This window comes from Macaca nemestrina, chromosome 1, assembly GCF_043159975.1.
Source record: "Macaca nemestrina isolate mMacNem1 chromosome 1, mMacNem.hap1, whole genome shotgun sequence".
In the NCBI taxonomy this organism is placed as follows: domain Eukaryota; kingdom Metazoa; phylum Chordata; class Mammalia; order Primates; family Cercopithecidae; genus Macaca; species Macaca nemestrina.
The window spans coordinates 37197653-37217948 of NC_092125.1; the positions used below are offsets into that span (position 1 = coordinate 37197653).

The window sequence follows — 20296 nt, forward strand, 5'->3', positions numbered from 1 at the left end:
ATATTGATCTACATATTCATATTTTCAATTTGTCTAAGACAGATACGAGTATTCAAATACAATAACCATAAAAAAGCTGTAATTTTTTGCTTGTAAGGAGGGGAGAGCTGTAATACAGTGTACAACCTCTCTGAACAAAGCAAGAGATATTCACACGGAAGCATGGAATTCCGAGACTGAAAAACTTTAAGAAACAAGAGTATTTAGAGATCGTTTTACTTTCAGCCATGGATACCTTGTATTTGGAGTGAGGCTGTTGTTACTTGATGACTTTCAGGCATGTGGTAACTAGAATAGGATTGTTGCTAATTGGCTGACATTCTGAAGTGAAGAAATGTCATGGGCTGTTTTTCTCTTCTTTTCTTTTCTTTTCCCTCTCCCTCCCTCCCTCCCTCCCTCCCTCCCTCCCTCCCTCCCTCCCTCCCTCCCTCCCTCCCTCCCTCCCTCCCTTCCTTCCTTCCTTCCTTCCTTCCTTCCTTCCTTCCTTCCTTCCTTCCTTCCTTCCTTCCTTCCTTCTCCTTTCTTTCTTTCTTTTTTTTTTGAGACAGAGTCTCACTCTGTTGCTGAGGCCTGAGTATAGTGGTATGATCATGGCTCACCGCAGCCTCAAACTCCCATGCTCAAGTGATCCTCCCACTTCAGCCTCTCAGGTAGCTGGGACTACAGGCGCATGCTGTGACTCCTGGCTAATTTTTTTTGTAGTGATTGGGTTTCATCATGTTGTCCAGGCTGGTCTCAAACTCTTGGGCTCAAGTCATTCACCTACCTTGGCCTCCCAAAGTGCTGTGATTATAGGCGTGAGCCACTACGCCAGGCTGATTTTCTTTTTTATTCCTAGCTTCATAGCTAAGTTTTATTTAAACTTTAAAGAACATATAATTTTAAGATTCTTAAATAATTCAAAGCCTTAGAACAATATGGAAAATCCTCCAAATTGTTTATGAACCCAGAAAACCATTATATCAAAACACAATAGAGTACAAATAAACCCATCAATTTTCTGTTATTTATGACAATAGGTGCAAACATTCTAAATAAAATAATAATTATTATTATAGCTTAGCAAAGATTAAAAACAAAACATTTTAACCAAGTAGGGTATACTCCAGGAATGCATGAGTGATTCAACATTAGGAAGTTGATCGGCATAATACATTTCATAAAAATATTAAGAGAAAAAACTGTATGAGCATATAAGAGATGCTGCAATTGTTTTGTTAAAATATAGCAGTTATTCCCAAGAAAAACTCTAAATTAAATATCCCTAAAAGAAAACTACATAAATATAATACTATAACAACTTATCAAAAACCAATAGTAATACTATGAATGGAAAAACACTAAAACTTTATAATTAACCTCACAAAATAGATGAGGATGCTTGATAGCAACATTTTTATTTTTTTTTAAGTGGTTCTAGAAAATGAAATAGTAGAATAAAGTAAAATAACAGATATGAACATTGGAAAAGAAAAGATAAAGTATTTCTTTGTGCTGATGTTATAGTTACATACTTAGAAAATCTGAAACTATAGGAAAAAAAGATTAAAATCAGTAAGACAGTTTGGTGAGGAGACTGAATCAGAATTAAACAAATAAAAGTAAATTGTTTTTCTCTACTTAAGCAATAAAGCACCTAAAAATGAGAATGGGAAAAGTCTTTCCAATCCATTAGTTTTTGTCACCTCAAGAATACATTCTTTAAAGGAAGCGCTTACCTATATTGTCCAGGCTGGCTGGCCTTGAACTCCTGGGTTCAAACAGTCCTCCTGCCTCAGCCTCCTGAGTAGCTGGAACTACAGGTGCATGCCACTATGCCTGGCTAGAATATATTTAGTTGTTTAAAAGGCACAGGTTCTATAGGAAGAAAATTATATATGTATTATAATACATTTTCATAATATGATTCTTCTAAAATTAATACATAGGATAAGATAATATTTATATGAGAAAATAAATGCTCATGAAAAAGTTTAAAATTGATTTTGTGATTACTTGTTTAGGGCTTGAGTTTATGGCCAAAGAATAACTGGTCTTTTCCTTTTGTGAATTTGTAGAGTAAGATCCTTTTATCCTCATATTGCTCCCTTCCTACATTTGCATTTGTCTATCTGGGATAATTTTCTTTTTCCTTGAAGAAATCTCTTTGGTATTTTCTACAGTGGTGGGTCTGCTGATTATTTTTTGTTTAAAGGCTTGCTTTCTTTTCCTTTCCTTTCCTTTCCTTCCTTCCTTCCTTCCTTCCTTCCTTCCTTCCTTCCTTCCTTCCTTCTTTCCTTCTCTCCCTCTCTCTTTCTTTCTTTCTCTCTCCCTTCCTTCCTCTTTTCTCTCTCCTTCGTCTTTCTTTTTCTTTCTTTCTTTCTTTCTTTCTTTCTTTCTTTCTTTCTTTCTTTCTTTCTTTCTTTCTTTCTTTCTTTCTTTCTTTCTTTCTTTCTTTCTTTCTTTCTTTCTTTCTTTCTTTCTTTCTTTCTTTCTTTCTTTCTTTCTTTCTCTCTCTCTCTCTCTCTCTCTCTCTCTCTCTCTCTCTGCCTGCCTGCCTGCCTGCCTTCCTCTTTTCTCTCTCCTTCCTTCTCTCTCTCTTTCTTTCTTTATCTTTCTCTCTTTTTCTTTCCCTCCCTCCCTCTCTTTCTTTCTTTTTCTTTCTTTCTTTCTCTCTCTCTCTTTCTTTCCTTCCTTCCTTCTTTCTTTTTTCTTTCTTTCTTTTTTTCCCTTCTTTCCTTCCTTCCTCTTTTCTCTCTCCTTCCTTCCCTTTCTTTCTTTCTCTCTCTCTCTCCCCTTCCCTCCTTCCTTCCTTCCTTCCTTCCTTCTTTCCTTCCTTCCTTCCTTCCTTCCTTCCTTCCTTCCTTCCTTCCTTCCTTCCTTCCTTCCTTCCTTCCTTCCCTCCCTCCCTCCCTCCCTCCCTCCCTCCCTTCCTCCCTTCCTTCCTGTTGTCTTTTCTTTTCTTTCTTACTTCTTTTTTTTTTTTTGAGATGGGGTCTCATTATGTTGCCCAGGCTACTCTTGGTCTTGAACTCCTAAGCTCAAGCAATCCTCCCACTTTGGCCTCCCAAAGTGCTGGAATTACAAGCATGAGCCACTACACTGGGCCTTAAAGCTTCTTTTCTAAGAATTCTGATTTGCCAGTGATTTTCTTTTAGTGTGTTAGTTTAACCTGCTGTTAAACATTCACTGATTTTAAAATTTTAGTTATTACATTTTTCAGTCCTAGAATTTATTAACTTTTATCTCTGCTGAAATTTTCTATCTTGTCATTTAATAACTTGAAAGTTGTAGTCACAGTTAAAGTCCATGTCTGGTGATCGGATAGTATTTGGTTCTCCTATAGTTGTATTTTATTATCTGTATTTTGTCTTGGTTTTGAGTCCATTCTTTTCATATTTCTATTTCTGATTGAATGTTGGACATTGTGTGTGAAGAGTTTTAGGGATGATACTATATTTCATAAGAAGGATTTTACTTTTTCTTCTGGCAGGTCATTCAGTACAGGGACAGATCACCTTAATCCAAGCAGGGACTGAGCTGAAACGAAATCTGGCCTTGGGCTTTCTGAGGGTTGTTCTATTTCTGCTCCACCTTTATTCTTAAGATGTACTGCTTCAGAGAATTAGGGTTCCCAAGAGAATCCTGGTGTTACCAGGACCTCTACTCCTTAGCAAATTCTGGACTTCGGTTTTGTCCACTGTCCCACCCCTGAGTTAGAGTGACTTAATATCCCAAATTTCCATGAAAGATACTGAAGTTCCATCCTCCAAAACACATGAAATATATTACAAATCCATTAAAGCATTTTTGCTCAGTGCATCATGTGTTTCTTAAGAATCCTTCTTAGTAAAGTGTCTCAGGTAACCCTGAGCCATTGACTGGCACAATTGTTCAATATAAAACTACACTATAAAAGCTACATGGGGAAACACAATTACATTTTCTATGGCAGCAATAATATAGTTATTGATAAAATGGCAATACTTATCCATATCAACCCTCTGTATCTGCAGGTTCTGCATCCTCAGATTCAATCAACCATGAATCAAAAATACTTGAAAAAAAAATACAAATAAAAACACAATATAGTATAATAAATATCACATAGCATCTGCATTGTGTTAGGTAATATAAGTAATCTAGAGGTGATTTAAAGTATACAAGAGGATGTGCATAGGTTATATGCAAATACCACATCATTTTCTGTAAGGGACTTGAGAATCCATGGATTTTGGTATCCGTGGGGGTCCTGAAACCAATCCCCTGTAGATACTGAGGGATGACTGTAAATAATGGGCAGAGAAAAATAAGGTAGCAAATGGTTTAAAATAGAAGCAATCAAAATTATGAATGATGGTGAAATTAGCAGATCATTTTGAATACTCCTGAAATATCAAAATTTACTGATGAAGGAAGCCAGTGAAAATATTTTCATCAAGGACAAGAAAAAGTTTCCTTTTAAATCACTTGTCTTTATATAACTTTGAGATGGGAGTGTTTTCATTTCATATTTTGCAAATGAATAAGAAAAAGGGTATTTTGCCATAATCTCCTAGTGAATCAGTCTGCTGGATCCACATTAGGATACACACTCAAGTTTTGTTCAGAGCAAAAACTATAAACTTTATGAAAACCTGATCAATAACCTAAAAAATGACTCAAGAACTATGATAACCTATTTTCATTTGTTATTCACTATCCCATAATCATGAAGAAGCTGATTATTATCATTGTCCTCTTAAAAGAATGACGTAGTGAAGTAAGGTCTTTTACAGAAAACTATAGTTGATAGTTTCTGGGTTTAATGCATTTGATTCTCAGCTGAAAAGACAAGAAATTAAGGATATAAACTGTCATTGAAAAAATAGTTTGTTAGTCATAAAAGCACCAATTACGCAATGCTTATTCATTAAACATTTATTAAGGAACTGCTTTTTATAAGGTTCTCTGCTAATCAAGCTGTAGGATAATAAAAGGTTTTTAAAAGATATGCCCTTGCTCAGTAGGATTTTTAAATTTGGTATTAAAATAGTAGTCTTACAAATACTTCTAAAAATTAATGCTTTTCTTACTTTTCTAGGTTACTCCAAAATTCTTCCAATTTTGATTAGTTCTCTTGACTTCTGTTCTTTCAAGTTGGAAAACCTGGAGTTTCCTGATACACCTCTTGAAGAATGGCAGGAAATAGATGAAAAAATTAATGAAATGAAATTACAGTTGGATTTATTGTTAAACCTTACTGGTATTGTTCCACAGCACATAGACATGGATTCTGTTTCGTAAGTCCCCATAACTTTCTTTTGCTTTGAGAGAATTTTCCTAAAGCTTTATTGCAATATAATTCATATATCATATAATTCCCTTTTTGAAAGTGTACAATTCTGTGGTGGTCGGTATATTTATAGATATAAGTAACCATCACCAGTCCATTTTAGAATATTTCATCACCTCAAAAAGAAGACTTATGCACTTTAGCTATCATTCTGCAATCTTCCATCCTCTCCCACCATCCTACCCCCAGCCCTAAGCAACTACAAATCTACTTTGTCTTTGTTGATTGTATTGTGAACTTTTTTTTGTTTTTGATATGTAGTCTCACTCTTGTTCCCCAGGCTGGAGTGCAATAGCGAGATCTCGGCTCACTGCAACCACTGCCTCCTGGGTTCAAGTGATTCTCTTGCCTCAGCCTCCTGAGTAGCTGGGACTACAGGCGCCTGCCACCACGCCTGGCTAATTTTTGTATTTTTAGTAGAGATGGGGTTTCACCAGGCTGGTCTCGAACTCCTGACCTCAGGTGATCTGCCCGCCTTGGCCTTCCAAAGTGCTTGGATTACAGGCGTGAGCCACCGCACCCGGCCTGTTGTGGACATTTTATTTGAAAGAAATCATTGTACTATGTGGTCTTTGTGTCTAACTTCTTTCACTTAGCATAATGTTTTCAAGGTTCATCCATGTTGTGGCATATTTTAGTATTTCGTTTTTATGACTGAATCATATTCTGTGTATGGATATACCACATTTTATTTATTCATTTGTCCATTGATAGACATTTGGACTGTTTCCATAGTTTGACCTTAATGAGTAATGTTTCAATATACATTGATGTGCATGCTTTTTGTGGACAGACATTTGTTTTCATTTCTCTTGGGCATATATTACCTAAGGAGTGGAATTGCTGGGTCATATGGCAGTTCTATTTTTAATAATTTGAGGAACTGTCAGACTGTTTTCCAAGGTGTTTTTGGAAAACCTACACAATTTTACGTTCACATCAGCAGTGCATGTGAGTTCTGATTTCTCCACATACTTGCCAATACTTATTATCTGACTTTTGATTCTAGCTATAATAGTGGGACTTAAATGATGTTTTATTGTGGTTGTGATTCACATTTCTCTAATGACAAATGATGTCAAATGATGTGAAGAATTGTTTCACATGCATATTGGCTATTTGTATATTTTCTTTGAGGGAAATTTTTTCTGTGCTGTTGTTGTTGCTTGTGCTGGTTTCATAGCTAAGAATTCTTTGCCAAATCCAAGGTCATGAAAATTTACCCCTATGTTTTCTTCTAAGAGTTTTGTAGCATTTGCTTTGTTACATTAAGGTCTTTGATCCATTTTAGTTAATTTTTGTATGTGGTATGAGGTAAGGGTCCAGTTTCATTCTTTGCATGTGGGTATTTAGTTTTACCAGCACTATTTGTTGAAGACTATTCTTTCTCCATTTCATGGTATTGACATTTTTGAGGAAAATCAGTCATGGATTTATTTCTGAATGATTAATTCTATCATGTTTATCTATATGTCTACCCTTGTGCCAGTAACACACTATCTTACTTATTCTTGCTTTGTAGAACATTTTGAAAATGGAAAATGTGAGTCTTTCTACTTGACTCTTCTTTTACAGAATTATTTTGGCTTTTCTGGGTACCTTGCAATCCCATATAAATTTTAGAATAAGCTTGTTAATTTTACAAAGCCATTAACTGGGATTCTGAAAAAGAATTTGTTGGAGCTGTATATCAGTATGGGAATATTGCTCTCTTAAACATGTTAAGTCTTCAATGTGAACGTGGGATACTTTTCCAGTTATTTGGATCTTCTTTAATTTCTTTCCATGATATTTTATGGTCTTCTGAGTATAAGCTCTACACTTCTTTTGTTATATTTACTCCTAAGTATTAATGTTATTGCAAATAGGATTTTTAAAACTTTATTTCAGATAATGTTTATTGCATGTGTATAGGAATACAATTGATTTTTAAAATATTGATCTTACATCCCAAAACCTTGATGAATTTATTTATTAGTTGCAATCATTTTTTAAAGGATTTCTTAGTATTTTCTATACAAAAGAACATATCTATAAATAGAAGTAGTTTCTTTTTAATCTAGATGCCTTTAATTTCATTCTCTTGCCTAATTGCTTTGGCTGGAACCTCAATACAATGTTGAATGGAAGATGTTGTTCCTATTCTTAGGGGAAATGCATCCAGTCTTTCACTATTAAGTATAATATAGTTGTGGGTTTTTCCTAGATGCCTTTTATTGGATTTAGGAAGTTTTCTTCTATTCCTAATTTGTTGCATGCTTTTACATAAAAAGTTGTTGGATTTTGACAAATGCTTTTTCTACATCTAGTGAAATGATCATGTGATTATTTTTTTCATGTTCATAAGAGTATTACATTCAGTTTTTTGGATATTAAATTAACTTTGCTTGCATAGGATAAATCCCACTTGGTAACTGTGTAAAATACTTTTGATCAGTTCAGGATTCTGTTTGCTAGTCTTTGCACTGATATTCATAAGAGACATTGGTCTGTTTTCTTTTCATGTGATGTCTTCACCTGATGTTATATCAGTGTAATACTGCCTTCATGAAATGAGTTAGAAGTATCCCTCCATCTTTATCTTTTGGAAGATTTTGTGAAGAATTTGTGTTGATTCATCTTTGGCTCTTTGGGAGGATTCAGTGGTGCAGCCCTCTGTGGGTAGGTTTTTGAAAATTGATTCAATCGCTTCACTTGTTAAAAGTCTACTTATATTGTCTATTTCTTATTGAATCAGTTTTTTGTGTGTGTTTTTCTAGATATTTGACAATTTCATCTAAGTTATCTAATTTGTTGGCAAAATTGTTCATTGTATAATCATTTTTATTTCTGAAAGAAGATCAGTACTAGCATCCCCTCTCTCATTTCCAATTCTAATAATTTGAGCCTTCTCTATTTCTCCTGGTCAACTTAGCTAAATCTTTGTTAATATTGCTGATATTTTCAAATAATCATCTTTCATTGATTTCCTTTAGTGTTTTTCTATTCTCTATTGTATTTATTTCCACTGTAGTCATTATTATTTCCTTGCTTTCACTTTCTTTACATTTAGTTTACTCTACCTTTTCCATAGTCTTAAGGTGAGCTGTTAGGTTATCGATTTGAGATTTTTCTTCTTTCTTAACATAGATTTTACAGCTATAAATTTCCCTCTAAGGACTGCTTGATATGTTGTGTCTTCCTGAGTCTTCATTTTCTTTTTTTCTTTTTTGAGACAGAGTCTCACTCTGTCACCCAGGCTGGAGTGCAGTGGCGTAATCTCAGCTCACTGCAACCTCCGCCTCCCAGATTCAAGCAATTCCCCTGCCTTAGCCTCCTGAGTAGCTGGGATTACAGGCATGTGCCTGTAATTTTTTTGTATTTTTAGTAGAGATGAGGTTTCACCATATTGGCCACGCTGGTCTTGAAATCCTGACCTTGTGATCCAACCACCTCAACCTCCCAAAGTGCTGGGATTACAGGTGTGAACCACCACACCTGGCTTGTGTCTTCATTGTCATTAATCTCAAAGTATTTTTATGCTTTCTCTTGTGATTTTTTCATTGACCCATTTGTTATTCAGGAGTATGTTATTTAATGTCCACACATTTGTGAGTTCCCCATTTCTTTCCAGTTATGGATTTCATTCATTTGTGTATTTTCATTCATTTGTGTAATTTCATTCCATTGTGGTATGAGTATATATTTTATATTATTCTAGCATTAAAATTACTGAGGTTTGTTTTATGGTCTAGCATCTTGTCTATCCTGGAGAATTTTCCATGTACACTTGAGAAAAATGTATATTTCATTGTTACTGGAGAAAGTGTTCTAGAGATGTCTGGTCTAGTTGGTTTATAGTATTGTTAAAATCTTCCATTTCCTTATTTATCATCTGTGTGGCAGTTCTAACCATTATTGATAGTGGGATGTTGAAGTCTCCAACTATTATTCTTAAATTGTCTGTTTTTTCCTTCCTTTCTCTTGGTGTTTGCTTTGTGTCTTTTGGTACTTTGTTATTAGGTGCACACATGTTTATAATTGTTATATCTTCTTGATGGAGTGATCCTTTTATAATTATAAAATATCCTTCCTTATTTTTAGTAACTTTTTAAATTTTAAAATCTATTTTATCTGCTATCAGTACAGCCACAGGCAGCTTTATTGTGGTTACTGTTATGTATCTTTTCCTTTTATACTATTATATACCTTTTGCTTTTAATCTATTTGTATATTTGAATCTCATGTGTGTCTTCTATAGAGAGCATATAGTTGATTCATGTTTTCAGTCCAGTCTGACAATCTCTGCCTTTTAATTGGATTGTTAAATCCATTTACATTTAATGATATTATTGACATGGTTGGATTTACATCTGCCATCTTACTGCTTGTTTTGTTTCATGACGTCTTTGTTTCTCTGTTTTTCTTTTACTGTTTTTTTGTATTGAATGAATACTTTCTAATGTAGAATTCATTTCTTTACTGATTTTTCACTACATTTAAAAAGTTTTTTTAATGGCTTCTCTAGAGTTTACCCTAAACCTCTTAATTTATCAGAATCAGCTTCAGATTTATACTGGCTTAATTCCAGTGACATATAGATATGTTACTTCTATCTAGTTTGATTCCTTTTCCCACCTTTTGTGGTATAATTTTATACACATTACATCTCTTAATATTTGATATGGGTTGGCTCTGTGTCTCCACCCAAATCTCATCTTAAATTGTAATCACCACGTGTCAATGGAGGAAGGTGATTAGATCATGGGAGCAGTTACCCCCATGCTGTTCTCTTGAGATCTGATGGTTTTATATGCATCTGGCATTTCCCCTGTCTGCATGCACCTCTGTCTTTCCTGCTGCCCTGTGAAGAAGGCACTTGCTTCTTTTTCCCCTTCTGCCATGATTGTAAGTTTCTTGAGGCCTCCCCAGCCATGTGGAACTGTGAATCAATTAAGCCTCTTTTGTTGATAAGTGACCTAGTCTTGGCCAGGTGTGGTGGCTGACGCCTGTAATCCCAGCACTTTGGGAGGCTGAGGTGAGTGGATCACTTGAGGTCAGGAGTTTGAGACCAGCCTGGCCAACATGGTGAAACCCTATCTCTACTAAAAATACAAAAATTAGCTGGGCGTGGTGGCAGGCACCTGTAATCTCAGCTACTTGGGAGGCTGAGGTGGGAGAATCACTTGAACCTGGGAGGCGGTGGTTGCAGTGAGCCAAGATCGTGCCACTGCACTCCAGCCCAGGCGACAGAGTGAGACCCCACCTCAAAAAAAAAAAAAAAAAAAAAGTTACCTAGTCTTGGGTAGTTTCTTTATAGCAGTGTGAGAATGGAGTAATACAGGAAATTGGTACCGGAAGTGGGGTACTGCTATAAAGTTAGCCTGAATATATGTAAGCCACATTGGAACTGGATAATGGGCAGAAGTTGGAATAGTTTGCAGGGCTCAGAGGAAGACAGAAAGATTTGGGAAAGTTTGGAACTTCCTAGAGACTTGTTGAATGGTTTTGACCAAATGCTGATTGTGATATGGACAATGAAGTCTGGGCTGAGCTAGTCTCAGATGGAGATGAGAAACTTACTGGGAACTGGAGTAAAAGTTACTCTTGCTATGCCTTAGTAAAGAGGTTGGTGGTACTTTGCCCCTGCCCTAGAAATCTGAGGAACTTTGAACTTGAGAGAGATGATTTAGGGTATCTGGTGGAAGAAATTTCTAAGTGGCAAAGCATTCAAGAGGAAGCAGAGCATAAAAGTTTGGAAAATTTGCAGTCTGACCATGAGGTAGAAAAGAAAAACCCATTTCTGGGGAGGAATTAAAGACAGCTGCAGAAATTTGCATAAGTAATGAGAAACTGAATGTTCGTAGCCAAGTCAATGGGGAAAATGTCTCCAGGGCATCAGAGATCCTCAGAGCAACCCCTGTTATCACAGGCCTGGAGGCCTAGAAGGTAAAAATGGTTTCATGGGTCAGGCCCAGGGACCCCGCTGCTCTGTGAAGCCTCTGGACATGGCACCCTGTGTCCTAGCCACTTCAGCTCCAGTCGTGGCTAAAAGGGGCCAAGGTACAGCTTGGGCCATTGCTTCAGAGGGTGATCTTGGGCCTGTGGGTGCACAGAAGTCAAAAATTGAGGTTTGGGAATCTCTACCTAGATTTCAGAGGATGTATGGAAATGCTTGGATGTCCAGGCAGAAGTCTGCTGCAGAGGTGTAGCCCTCATGGAGAACCTCTGCTAGGGCAGTACAAAAGGGAAATTTAGAGTTGGAGGCCCCACACAGAGTCCCCACTGGGGCCTAGTGGAGCTATGAGAAGGGGGCCACTGTCCTCCAGACCCCAGAATGGTAGATGCATCAACACTTTGCACTGTGCACTTGGAAAAGCCACAGACACTCAACACCAGCCCATGAAAGCAGCCAGGCGAGGGGCTGCACCCTGCAAAGCCACAGGAGTGGAGCTGCCCAAGCCTGTGGGAGCTCACCTCTTGCATTAGCATGACTTAGATGTGAGACATGGAATCAAAGAGATTATTTAGAAGCTTTAAGATTTAATGACTGGCCTGCTAGATTTCAGACTCGCATGGGGCCTGTAGCCCCTTTGTTTTGGTCAGTTTCTCCCATTTGAAATGACAGCATTTATCCAGTGCCTCTACCCCGATTGTATCTTGGAAGGAACTAACTGTTTTTTTATTTTACAGGCTCATAGGCAGAAGGGACTTGCCTTGCTCAGATGAGATGTTGCACTGTGGACTTTTGAGTAAATCCTGAAATGAGTTTAGACTTTGGGGGACTGTTGCAAAGGCATAATTGGTTTTGAAATGTGAAATTATATGAGATTTGGAAAGGGCCAGGACAGAATGATATGTTTTGGCTCTGTTTCCCTACCCAAAATCATCTTGAATTGTAATCCTCATGTGTTGAGGGTGGGACCTGTAATTCTCACATGTCAAGGAAAGGAGATGATTGGATCATGGTGGCTGTTTTCCCCCTGCTGTTCTCATGAGAGTGAGTTTTTATGCGATATGATGGTCTTATAAGCATTTGGCATTTCCCCTACTTGCACTTCTCTTTTTCCTGCTGCCTTGTGAAGAGGTACTTGTTTTTCCTTCCCCTTCTGCCATGATTATAAGCTTCCTGAGGCTTCTCCAGCCATGTAGAACTGTGTGTCGATTAAACCTCTTTTGTTTAAAAATTACCCAGTCTAGGGTATTTCTTTATAGCATTGTAGAATTGGACTAATATAATATTACAAGCCAAAAATACATTGTTATAATTATAAATTTACCATCTGTCATCATTTCTATCACCCGTTAGAGTTTGCTCCCATCCACCTCTTCTGTGCTATTTTGACATATATATTACAAATATATTACATTTTTATGTTATAGGTCCAACAATATATCATATATTATTTTATACAAGTTCTTCTTTAATCAGTTAAGAAATAGAAAATATGCTTTCATATTGTCTTTTAAAATTGCATAATTTTCTTTACACTGCCTTGTTTTTTGTGTAGATTCTAATTACCATCTGTGGTCATTGCTTTCAGCCTGAAAAATTTCCTGTAGGATTTATTGTAAGGAAAATCTACTAGCAATGAATTCTTCAGTTTTTAAAAAATTTGGGGCAGTCTTTATTCCACCTTCATTTTTGGAACATGTGTTTGTTGGATATAGGATTCTTGGTTGACATTTTTCTTCTTTAGGCAGTATGAATATGTTATCCTGCTACTTTTTGGCCTCTATTGTGTATACTGAGAAGTCAGCTGTTAATCTTATTGGAACTCCCTTGTAAGTGATGTGTTGTTTTTCTCTTACTGCTCTCAAGATTTTCTCCTTATTTTGACTTCTAGCACCTTAACTCTCATATATAAGTTTGTAGACCTCTTTGTGTTTATCTTACATGGAGATTGTTAAGCTTCTTGAATGTATTATTGTTTTTCAATAAATTTGGAGAGTTTCAGCTACTGTTTCTTTCAATATTTTTATGTATTTTCTTTTCTCTACTTCCAGTACTCCCTTTATGTGTAAGGGTGTCCCATATTTCTTCAGTACTGTTTTCATGTCTCTTCATTCTTTTTCTCTTTATTCTTTGGCTTGAATAACTTCCACATATTTATCTTCAAGTTCAATTCTTCTCTCTTCTGCCAGTTCAAATTTACTGTTGAGCCCTAGTAGTGACTTTAAAACATTTTTCAGTTATTGTTCTTTTTCACTTTAAAATTTTCATTTATTTCTTTTTTCCAATTTATATTTTTAATTTCTATTCTCTTATTTGCTACAACATTGTTATAATACCTTCCTTTGCTTATCTAATCATGGATTTCTTTAGTTCTGTGAACATGAACTAACGTGTGTTAGTTCATTTTCACACTGCTGATAAAGACATACCCAAGACCGGGCAATTTACAAAAGTAAGAATTTTAATGATCTCACAGTTCCACATGTCTGGGGAGGCCTCACAGGAAATCATGGTGGAAGGTGAGAGGCACATCTCACATGGAAGCAGACAAGAGAAGAGAATGAGAGCCAAGTGAAAGGGATTTCCCCTTATAAAACCATCAGATCTCATGAGACTTATTCACTACCATGAGAACAGTGTGGGGGAAACTACTCCCACGATTCGATTATCTCCCACTGGGTTCCTCCCAAAACATGAAGGAATTACGGGAGCTACAATTTAAGATAAGATTTGGATGGGGACACAGCCAAACCATATAATTCTGCCCCGGCCTCTCCCAAATCTCATGTCCTCACATTTCAAAACCAATCATGCCTTCCAAACAGTCCCCATAAGTCTTAACTCATTTCAGCATTAACTCAAAAGTCCACAGTCCAAAGTCTCAGCCAAGACAAGGCAAGTCTCTTCCACCTATAAGCCTGTAAAATCAAAAGCAAGTTATTTACTTCCTAGATACAAAAGCGGGTACAGATATTTGGTACATACAGGCATTCCAAATGGGAGAAATTGGCCAAAACAAAGGGGCTACAGGCTCCATGCAAATTAAAAATCTAGCAGGGCAGACAAATCTTAAAGCTCCATAATGATCTCCTTTGACACCATGTCTCACATCTGGGTCATGCTGATGCAAGAGGTGGGTTCTTATGGTCTTGGATAGTTCTGCCTCATTGGCTTTGTGGGGCACAGACTCCCTCCTGGCTGCTTTCATGGGCTGGGGTTGAGTGCCTATGGCTTTTCCAGGCACATGGTGCATGCTGTTGGTGGATATACCATTCTGGGATCTGGAGGACAGTGGCCATTTTCTCACAGCTCCACTAGGCAGCACACCAGTGGGGACTCTGTGGGGGGGTACCCACCTCACATTTTCCTTCTGCACTGCCCTAGCAGAGGTCTCCATTAGCACCCCACCCCTGCAGCAAACTTCTGCCTGGACATCCAGTTGTTTCCATACATCCTTGAAATCTAGGCTAAGGTTCCCAAACCTTGATTCTTGGCTTCTGTGCACCTGCAGGTTCAATACAATGTGGATGCTGCCATGGCTTGGGGCTTCACCTTCTGAAGTCATGGCCCCAGCTGTACCTTGGCCCCTTTTAGTCATGGCTGGAGCAGCTGGGATGCAGGGCACCAAGTCCCTAGATTGCACACAGCAGAGCAGTCTGTGTGCTCTTCACGGGCCTGGCCCATGAAGCCATTTTTTCCTCCTAGGCCTTCAGGCCTGTGATGGGAGGGGCTGACCCAAAGGTCTCTGACATGACCTGGGGACATTTTCCCCATTGTCTTGGGGATTAACATTCGGCTGCTCATTACTTATGCAGATTTCTGCAGCTGGCTTGAATTTCTCCTAGAAAATGGAATATTTTTCTCTCTTGCATTGTCAGGCTGCAAATTTTCTGAACTTTTATGCTCTGTTTCCCTTTTAAAACTGAATACCTGGCTAGGTGTGGTGGCTCATGCCTGTAATCCCAGCACACTGGGAGGCCAAGGCAGGTGGATCACCTGAGGTCAGGAACTTGAGACCAGCCTGGCCAACATGGTGAAACTCAATTTCTACTAAAAATGCAAAATTATCTGGGTGTAGTGGCACATGCTTGTAGTCCCAGCTACTCAGGAGCCTGAGACAGGAGAATCACTTGAACCTGGGAGGTGGAGGCTGCAGTCAGCCGAGATCATACCACTGCACTGCAGTCTGGGTGAGATAGAGACTCTGTCTCAAAAAATTAAAAAAAAAAAAAAAAAAAAAAAGACTGAATACATTTAACAGCACCCAAGTCACCCCTTGAATGCTTTGTTTCTTAGAAATTTCTTCCACTGGCTGGGTGCAGTGACTCACACCTGTAATCTCAGCACTTTGGGAGGCTGAGACGGGTGGATCACCTGAAGTCAGGAGTTCGAGACCAGCCTGACCAACATGGAGAAGCCCTATCTTTACTGAAAATCAAAATTAACCAGGCATGATGGTGGATGCCTGTAATCCCAGCTACTTGGGAGGCTGAGGCAGGAGAATCTCTGGAACCCGGGAGGTGGAGATTGTGGTGAACCGAGATTGCGTCATTGTACTCCAGCCTGGGCAACAAGAGTGAAACTCCATCTCAAAAAAACAAAACAAAACATGGAAAAAGGCTGGGTGTGGTGGCTCATGCCTGTAATCCCAGCACCTTGGGAGGCCGAGGTGGGCGGATCATGAGGTCAGGAGATGGAGACCATCCTGTCTAACATGGTGAAACCCTGTCTCTACTAAAAATACAAAAAATTAGCTGGGTGTGGTGGCTCATGCCTGTAGTCCCAGCTACTCAGGAGGCTGAGGCAGGAGAATGGCATGAACCCGGGAGGCAGAGCTTGCAGTGAGCCAAGGTCACGTCACTGCACTCCAGCCTGGGTGACAGAGGGAGACTCTGTCTCAACAAAAAAAAAGAAAGAAAGAAAGAAAGAAGAAAAGAAAAGAAAAGAAAAAAGAAATTTCTTCCACCAGATAGTCTAAATCATCTCTCTGAAGCTGAGAGTTTCACAAATCTCTAGGGCAGGGGCAAAATGCCGCCAGTCTCTTTGCTTAAACATAACAAGAATCTTCTTTGCTCCAGTTCCCAAGAAGTTCCTCATTTCCATCTGAAACCACCTCAGTCTGGATTCCATTGTCCATATCATTATCAGCATTTTGGTCAAAGCCATTCAACAAGTGTCTAGGAAGTTCCAAATTGTTCCACATTTTCCTGTCTTCTTCTGAGCCCTTCAAACTGTTCCAACCTCTGCCTGTTACCCAGTTCCAAGGAGGCTTCCACATTTTTGGGTATATTTACAGTAGCGCCCCACTCCTGGTACCGATTTACTGTGTTAGTCCATTCTCATGCTTCTGATAAAGACATACCAGAGACTGGGTAATTTACAAAGGAAAAAGGGTTTAGTGGACTCACAGTTCCACATGGCTGGGGAGGCCTTACAATCCTGGTGGAAGGTGAAAGGCACATCTCACATGGTGGCAGACAAGAGAAGAGAATGAGAGCCAAGTGAAAGGGGTTCTTCCCCTTATAAAATCATCAGATCTCATGAGACTTATTCACTACCAGGAGAACAGTATGGGGGACACCACCCCCATGATTCAATTATCTCCCACTGGGTCCCTCCCACAACATGAGGGAATTATGGGAGCTACAATTCAAGATGAGATTTGGGTGGGGACATAGCCAAACCTTATCAGCTGCTTTGAAGTTGAGGTCTGATCAGTCTCACAGGCAGTTTCTGTTGCCTGCCTGGTGTATATTTCATACTTTCTTGTTTCTTTTCATGCTTTGTAAGGTTTTTTTTTTTGTTGTTGTTGTTGTTGTTGTTGTTTTTGGTTTTTGGATACTGGACATATTAGATAATATACTGTAGCAACTTTTGTTGCTACCCCCCTCTTCCTTGTCTTAAGTCCCTGATCTTGCTCTCAAGAAGGTGCAGTTTTCGGGTATGCATACTGTCACCCTGCAGTGACAGTGGTGTTTGTCAAGGTTCACTTCTTTTTCTTTGACCACACCAAACTGTTAAACTTCACTAATTATTGTTTTCAATAATTCTCTGGGGCATATATTGCTCTAAAACTACTTTCATGTAATTTGGGCTTCTTGGAAAGAATAATTCCTGAGATCAGTGTTTGATCTTGTTCTGAACCCAAGTGGCCTTCCCTCAGTTGTCTCAGTCCCTGGTTCTCTCCTGCAAACTAGTTAACCTACAGTTTAGCCTCTATCTTGAATCTCCACTGAATTGCATTTCACCAAACCTCCACTGTTCTTGAAAGCACCCTTAGATTTGAATGTCTTCAGGCTGTGTTGCAAATGAAGTTAGTTTATTTGGGACAAGATTAGGAGCTTTTTAATTTTCTTTTTCTTTTTTTTCTTTTTTCTTTTTTTTTTTTTTTGCCGCCTTCTACCTCCAGGCAAAATATCTGAGCTAGGGTTCTGGAGCTGGGGGTAGCGACAATGGTAAGCTTCTCTCTGAGTGACACTCACACTGTCAGAGCTGAGCACTCCTTAGAGGGGATAGTAGCAGCCTGAGGTCTTCTTGGATTGCCTCTCATGGAATGGAACCACTGCCTTACAAGCCCAGACAATCAGGGACCCATGATTCTCAGCATGCTATGCATAGGGTAGAGTCTTTACTGTATAAATAGGGGCTGGGTGGAAGAAGACAACCCCTACTTGTTACCTGCATTTACCCAGTACCTAGACTCATCAACAGATAGCTGGAGGCAGTATAAAAATCCATGATATCCTATTCCTCCTGAGAAGAAAGCCATGTGATTGGGAGCTGGAGGGTTAGGGAGCTCTGTGTTCTTGGCTACAGCATTCTGAAATGGAGTTGCTGCCTCACTGAGCTAAGGAGAGGAGGGAGCAGTCATGGTTCAAATACCATAGATTATTGCCTTTCTTACTGAATCTTCATAGGTTTTCTTGGATAGATGTTTTTGGAACTTCTCCATAGCACCATTTTTAGAGGCTTTAAGTGGTGTATTTAAAAAAATAATTGTTACCAGTTTCACTGGGGTAGGGGGCAGTGGGGAGGGCAGCCTTGCTCCTCACACTATCATGCTGGAAGTCATTCATTGAGAGGATTTTAAAATTCATTCTTCTCACATAGTACTAGCCTGGAAGTAAATGTAAATGGTGTAGGTTTTTACAGTAGAGAGCTAATATTGAACGTAAGATCTGCTTTGTCCACAGTGCATCTTGCTACCTACATGGGGGTTAGGAAAGCTTTGTCAGTGAGTAAACTATCATACCAGATAATTCAGGGCTTTGATTCCCCTTTCCTGAGTTCTCAAGCAATTGTCAACATCTAAGTTTATAATACCCAGCCAACTAAAACTCTTTCTCATAGCTGATAGTTACATTTATCCTTTAAATCAGCCAGTCACTTTTATTTTACTTGATTTTTCCTTCAGGGTACTCCAAGCATACATATTTAACATGATTCAACAATGGCTTTTGAAGATAGGCAATGAAATTAACAATGGTAACATTGAACTTCAGCGTCACGTATGTACTTGTAAGGATATTTGATGTTATATTTTGCCTCGGCTGGCAAATTTCTTTAAGGAAAAACAAAGTTCTCTCTATTTAAATGAAGCAGGAGGTTGAGAGGGCAAAATAGAAGCTTGTATAATAATTTCTCAAATAATTTTCAATGGATTTTTTAAAGCAGAATGTTTCTGCCTCTGGAATGGAGTTTTGGAATTGAAGAGTCAAGGAGCAAATATGTTAAGCTGGAAGTATGGATTCAGGTTATCCACAGGCTTGGGAAAAATTCCTCTGAAAACCAAAATGAGTAAGAAAAAGGGTAGCAGAGTGTTTGTCACATGGTGGGACTCAATAAATGTTTGTTGAATGAATTTAGGAAGAATATTCCAGCACTGTTGGTATCTGATGGTGCTGCTACATTAATCCCTTCTTTGGCAAAATGCTTGATTTACCATTAGGGTTTTATCTCCATGGAATCATATGCTCAATTTGTTATTTTCTAGAATTTAATTTTTATAGTATAGGATTACTTAGAAAGTGCCTTTATATACCTCAATTGTAACACTGCATTGTTATAATTAATCTGTGTAGAAAATTTGCAAGATTGTAAACTCTATGAGGAATGATGTGTATCCTGTGTATCCATATTAACTCTTATTAATATTTAGAAACAGAAAAGTTGGATATAGGAGACAAGATGGCTGACTAAATTCAGCCAGGAGAAACATCTGCCACTGAGGGACTAGAAGATCAGAAAGACTGGTGCACTCCAAGCATATCTTTAGAGGGAAGGCATTGAGAGTGGAGGAGGGAAGATACAGATGCTGGGCTAAAGGGGGAGGAAGCTGGAAACCCTTTATAGGGATACCACACACTGGGACTCCTTCCTGGCCGCCAATGACTCTTGGGGAAAAAGTGAGCTAAGCAGGTGAGAAGTGACCTTCTCTTGACATAGGCATCTGGAATTCAGACAGCAGACAATCCCAGAACCCCCACAGTCACTTAAGCTGGCAGAGAGAGCTGCTTAGAGAGGTGGTAGGGGTGGCACTCCAGCCAGTGGGGAGCCTGGAGGGTTTGGTGCGGGAGCATCTCTAGTGGAGCACAGTCGGGATGCCTATCCCCCAAGGCCTGCCTTGCTCCTTTAGGAGACGTTAGTCTTAGGGGAACTACCAGACCTGAACAATACAGGATGATCTTGCCCATGAGACAGGGCCGGTTTCACCTAAGCACCCCCCTGTCTTGTGGACTCTCCCAGGACTCCAGCCTGACCATGCCTGTTTGCAGTGCAGCCTTGGATGCCCGGCTGAGGTGCCTCCCAGGGGCCTGCATCATAGCTCCTGTACCTGTAGACCATGCCTGACCATTGGAGAGCTCCAGCAGAGCATCCCCCACTAACAAGCACCAGCCCGCCCATGTACTCTACCCATCACAGCCTCCCCAATGCCATTTGCCAGTGTGCACTCACCCATGACCACCCCCTACATTGCTTTGCTAGTGTGGGTGCATGTATTCAGAACTTGCCCCAACTTCCCCACCAGCTCACATGTGCACATGCAC

At 39.0% G+C, this 20296-nt stretch overlaps 1 protein-coding gene across 5 annotated transcripts in view; it reads left to right on the forward strand.

Moving 5' to 3' along the window:
* Positions 1–20296, forward strand: part of LOC105484506 (axonemal dynein light chain domain containing 1) — a 192775-nt gene that overhangs the window by 100604 nt on the left and 71875 nt on the right. For all 5 annotated transcript variants that reach the window (XM_071076277.1, XM_011746195.2, XM_011746192.2 and 2 more), the window contains 2 exons: positions 5063–5261; positions 18664–18757. In XM_071076277.1, the coding sequence (XP_070932378.1) occupies positions 5063–5261; positions 18664–18757 (293 nt within the window). The remainder of the gene's footprint in view (positions 1–5062; positions 5262–18663; positions 18758–20296) is intronic.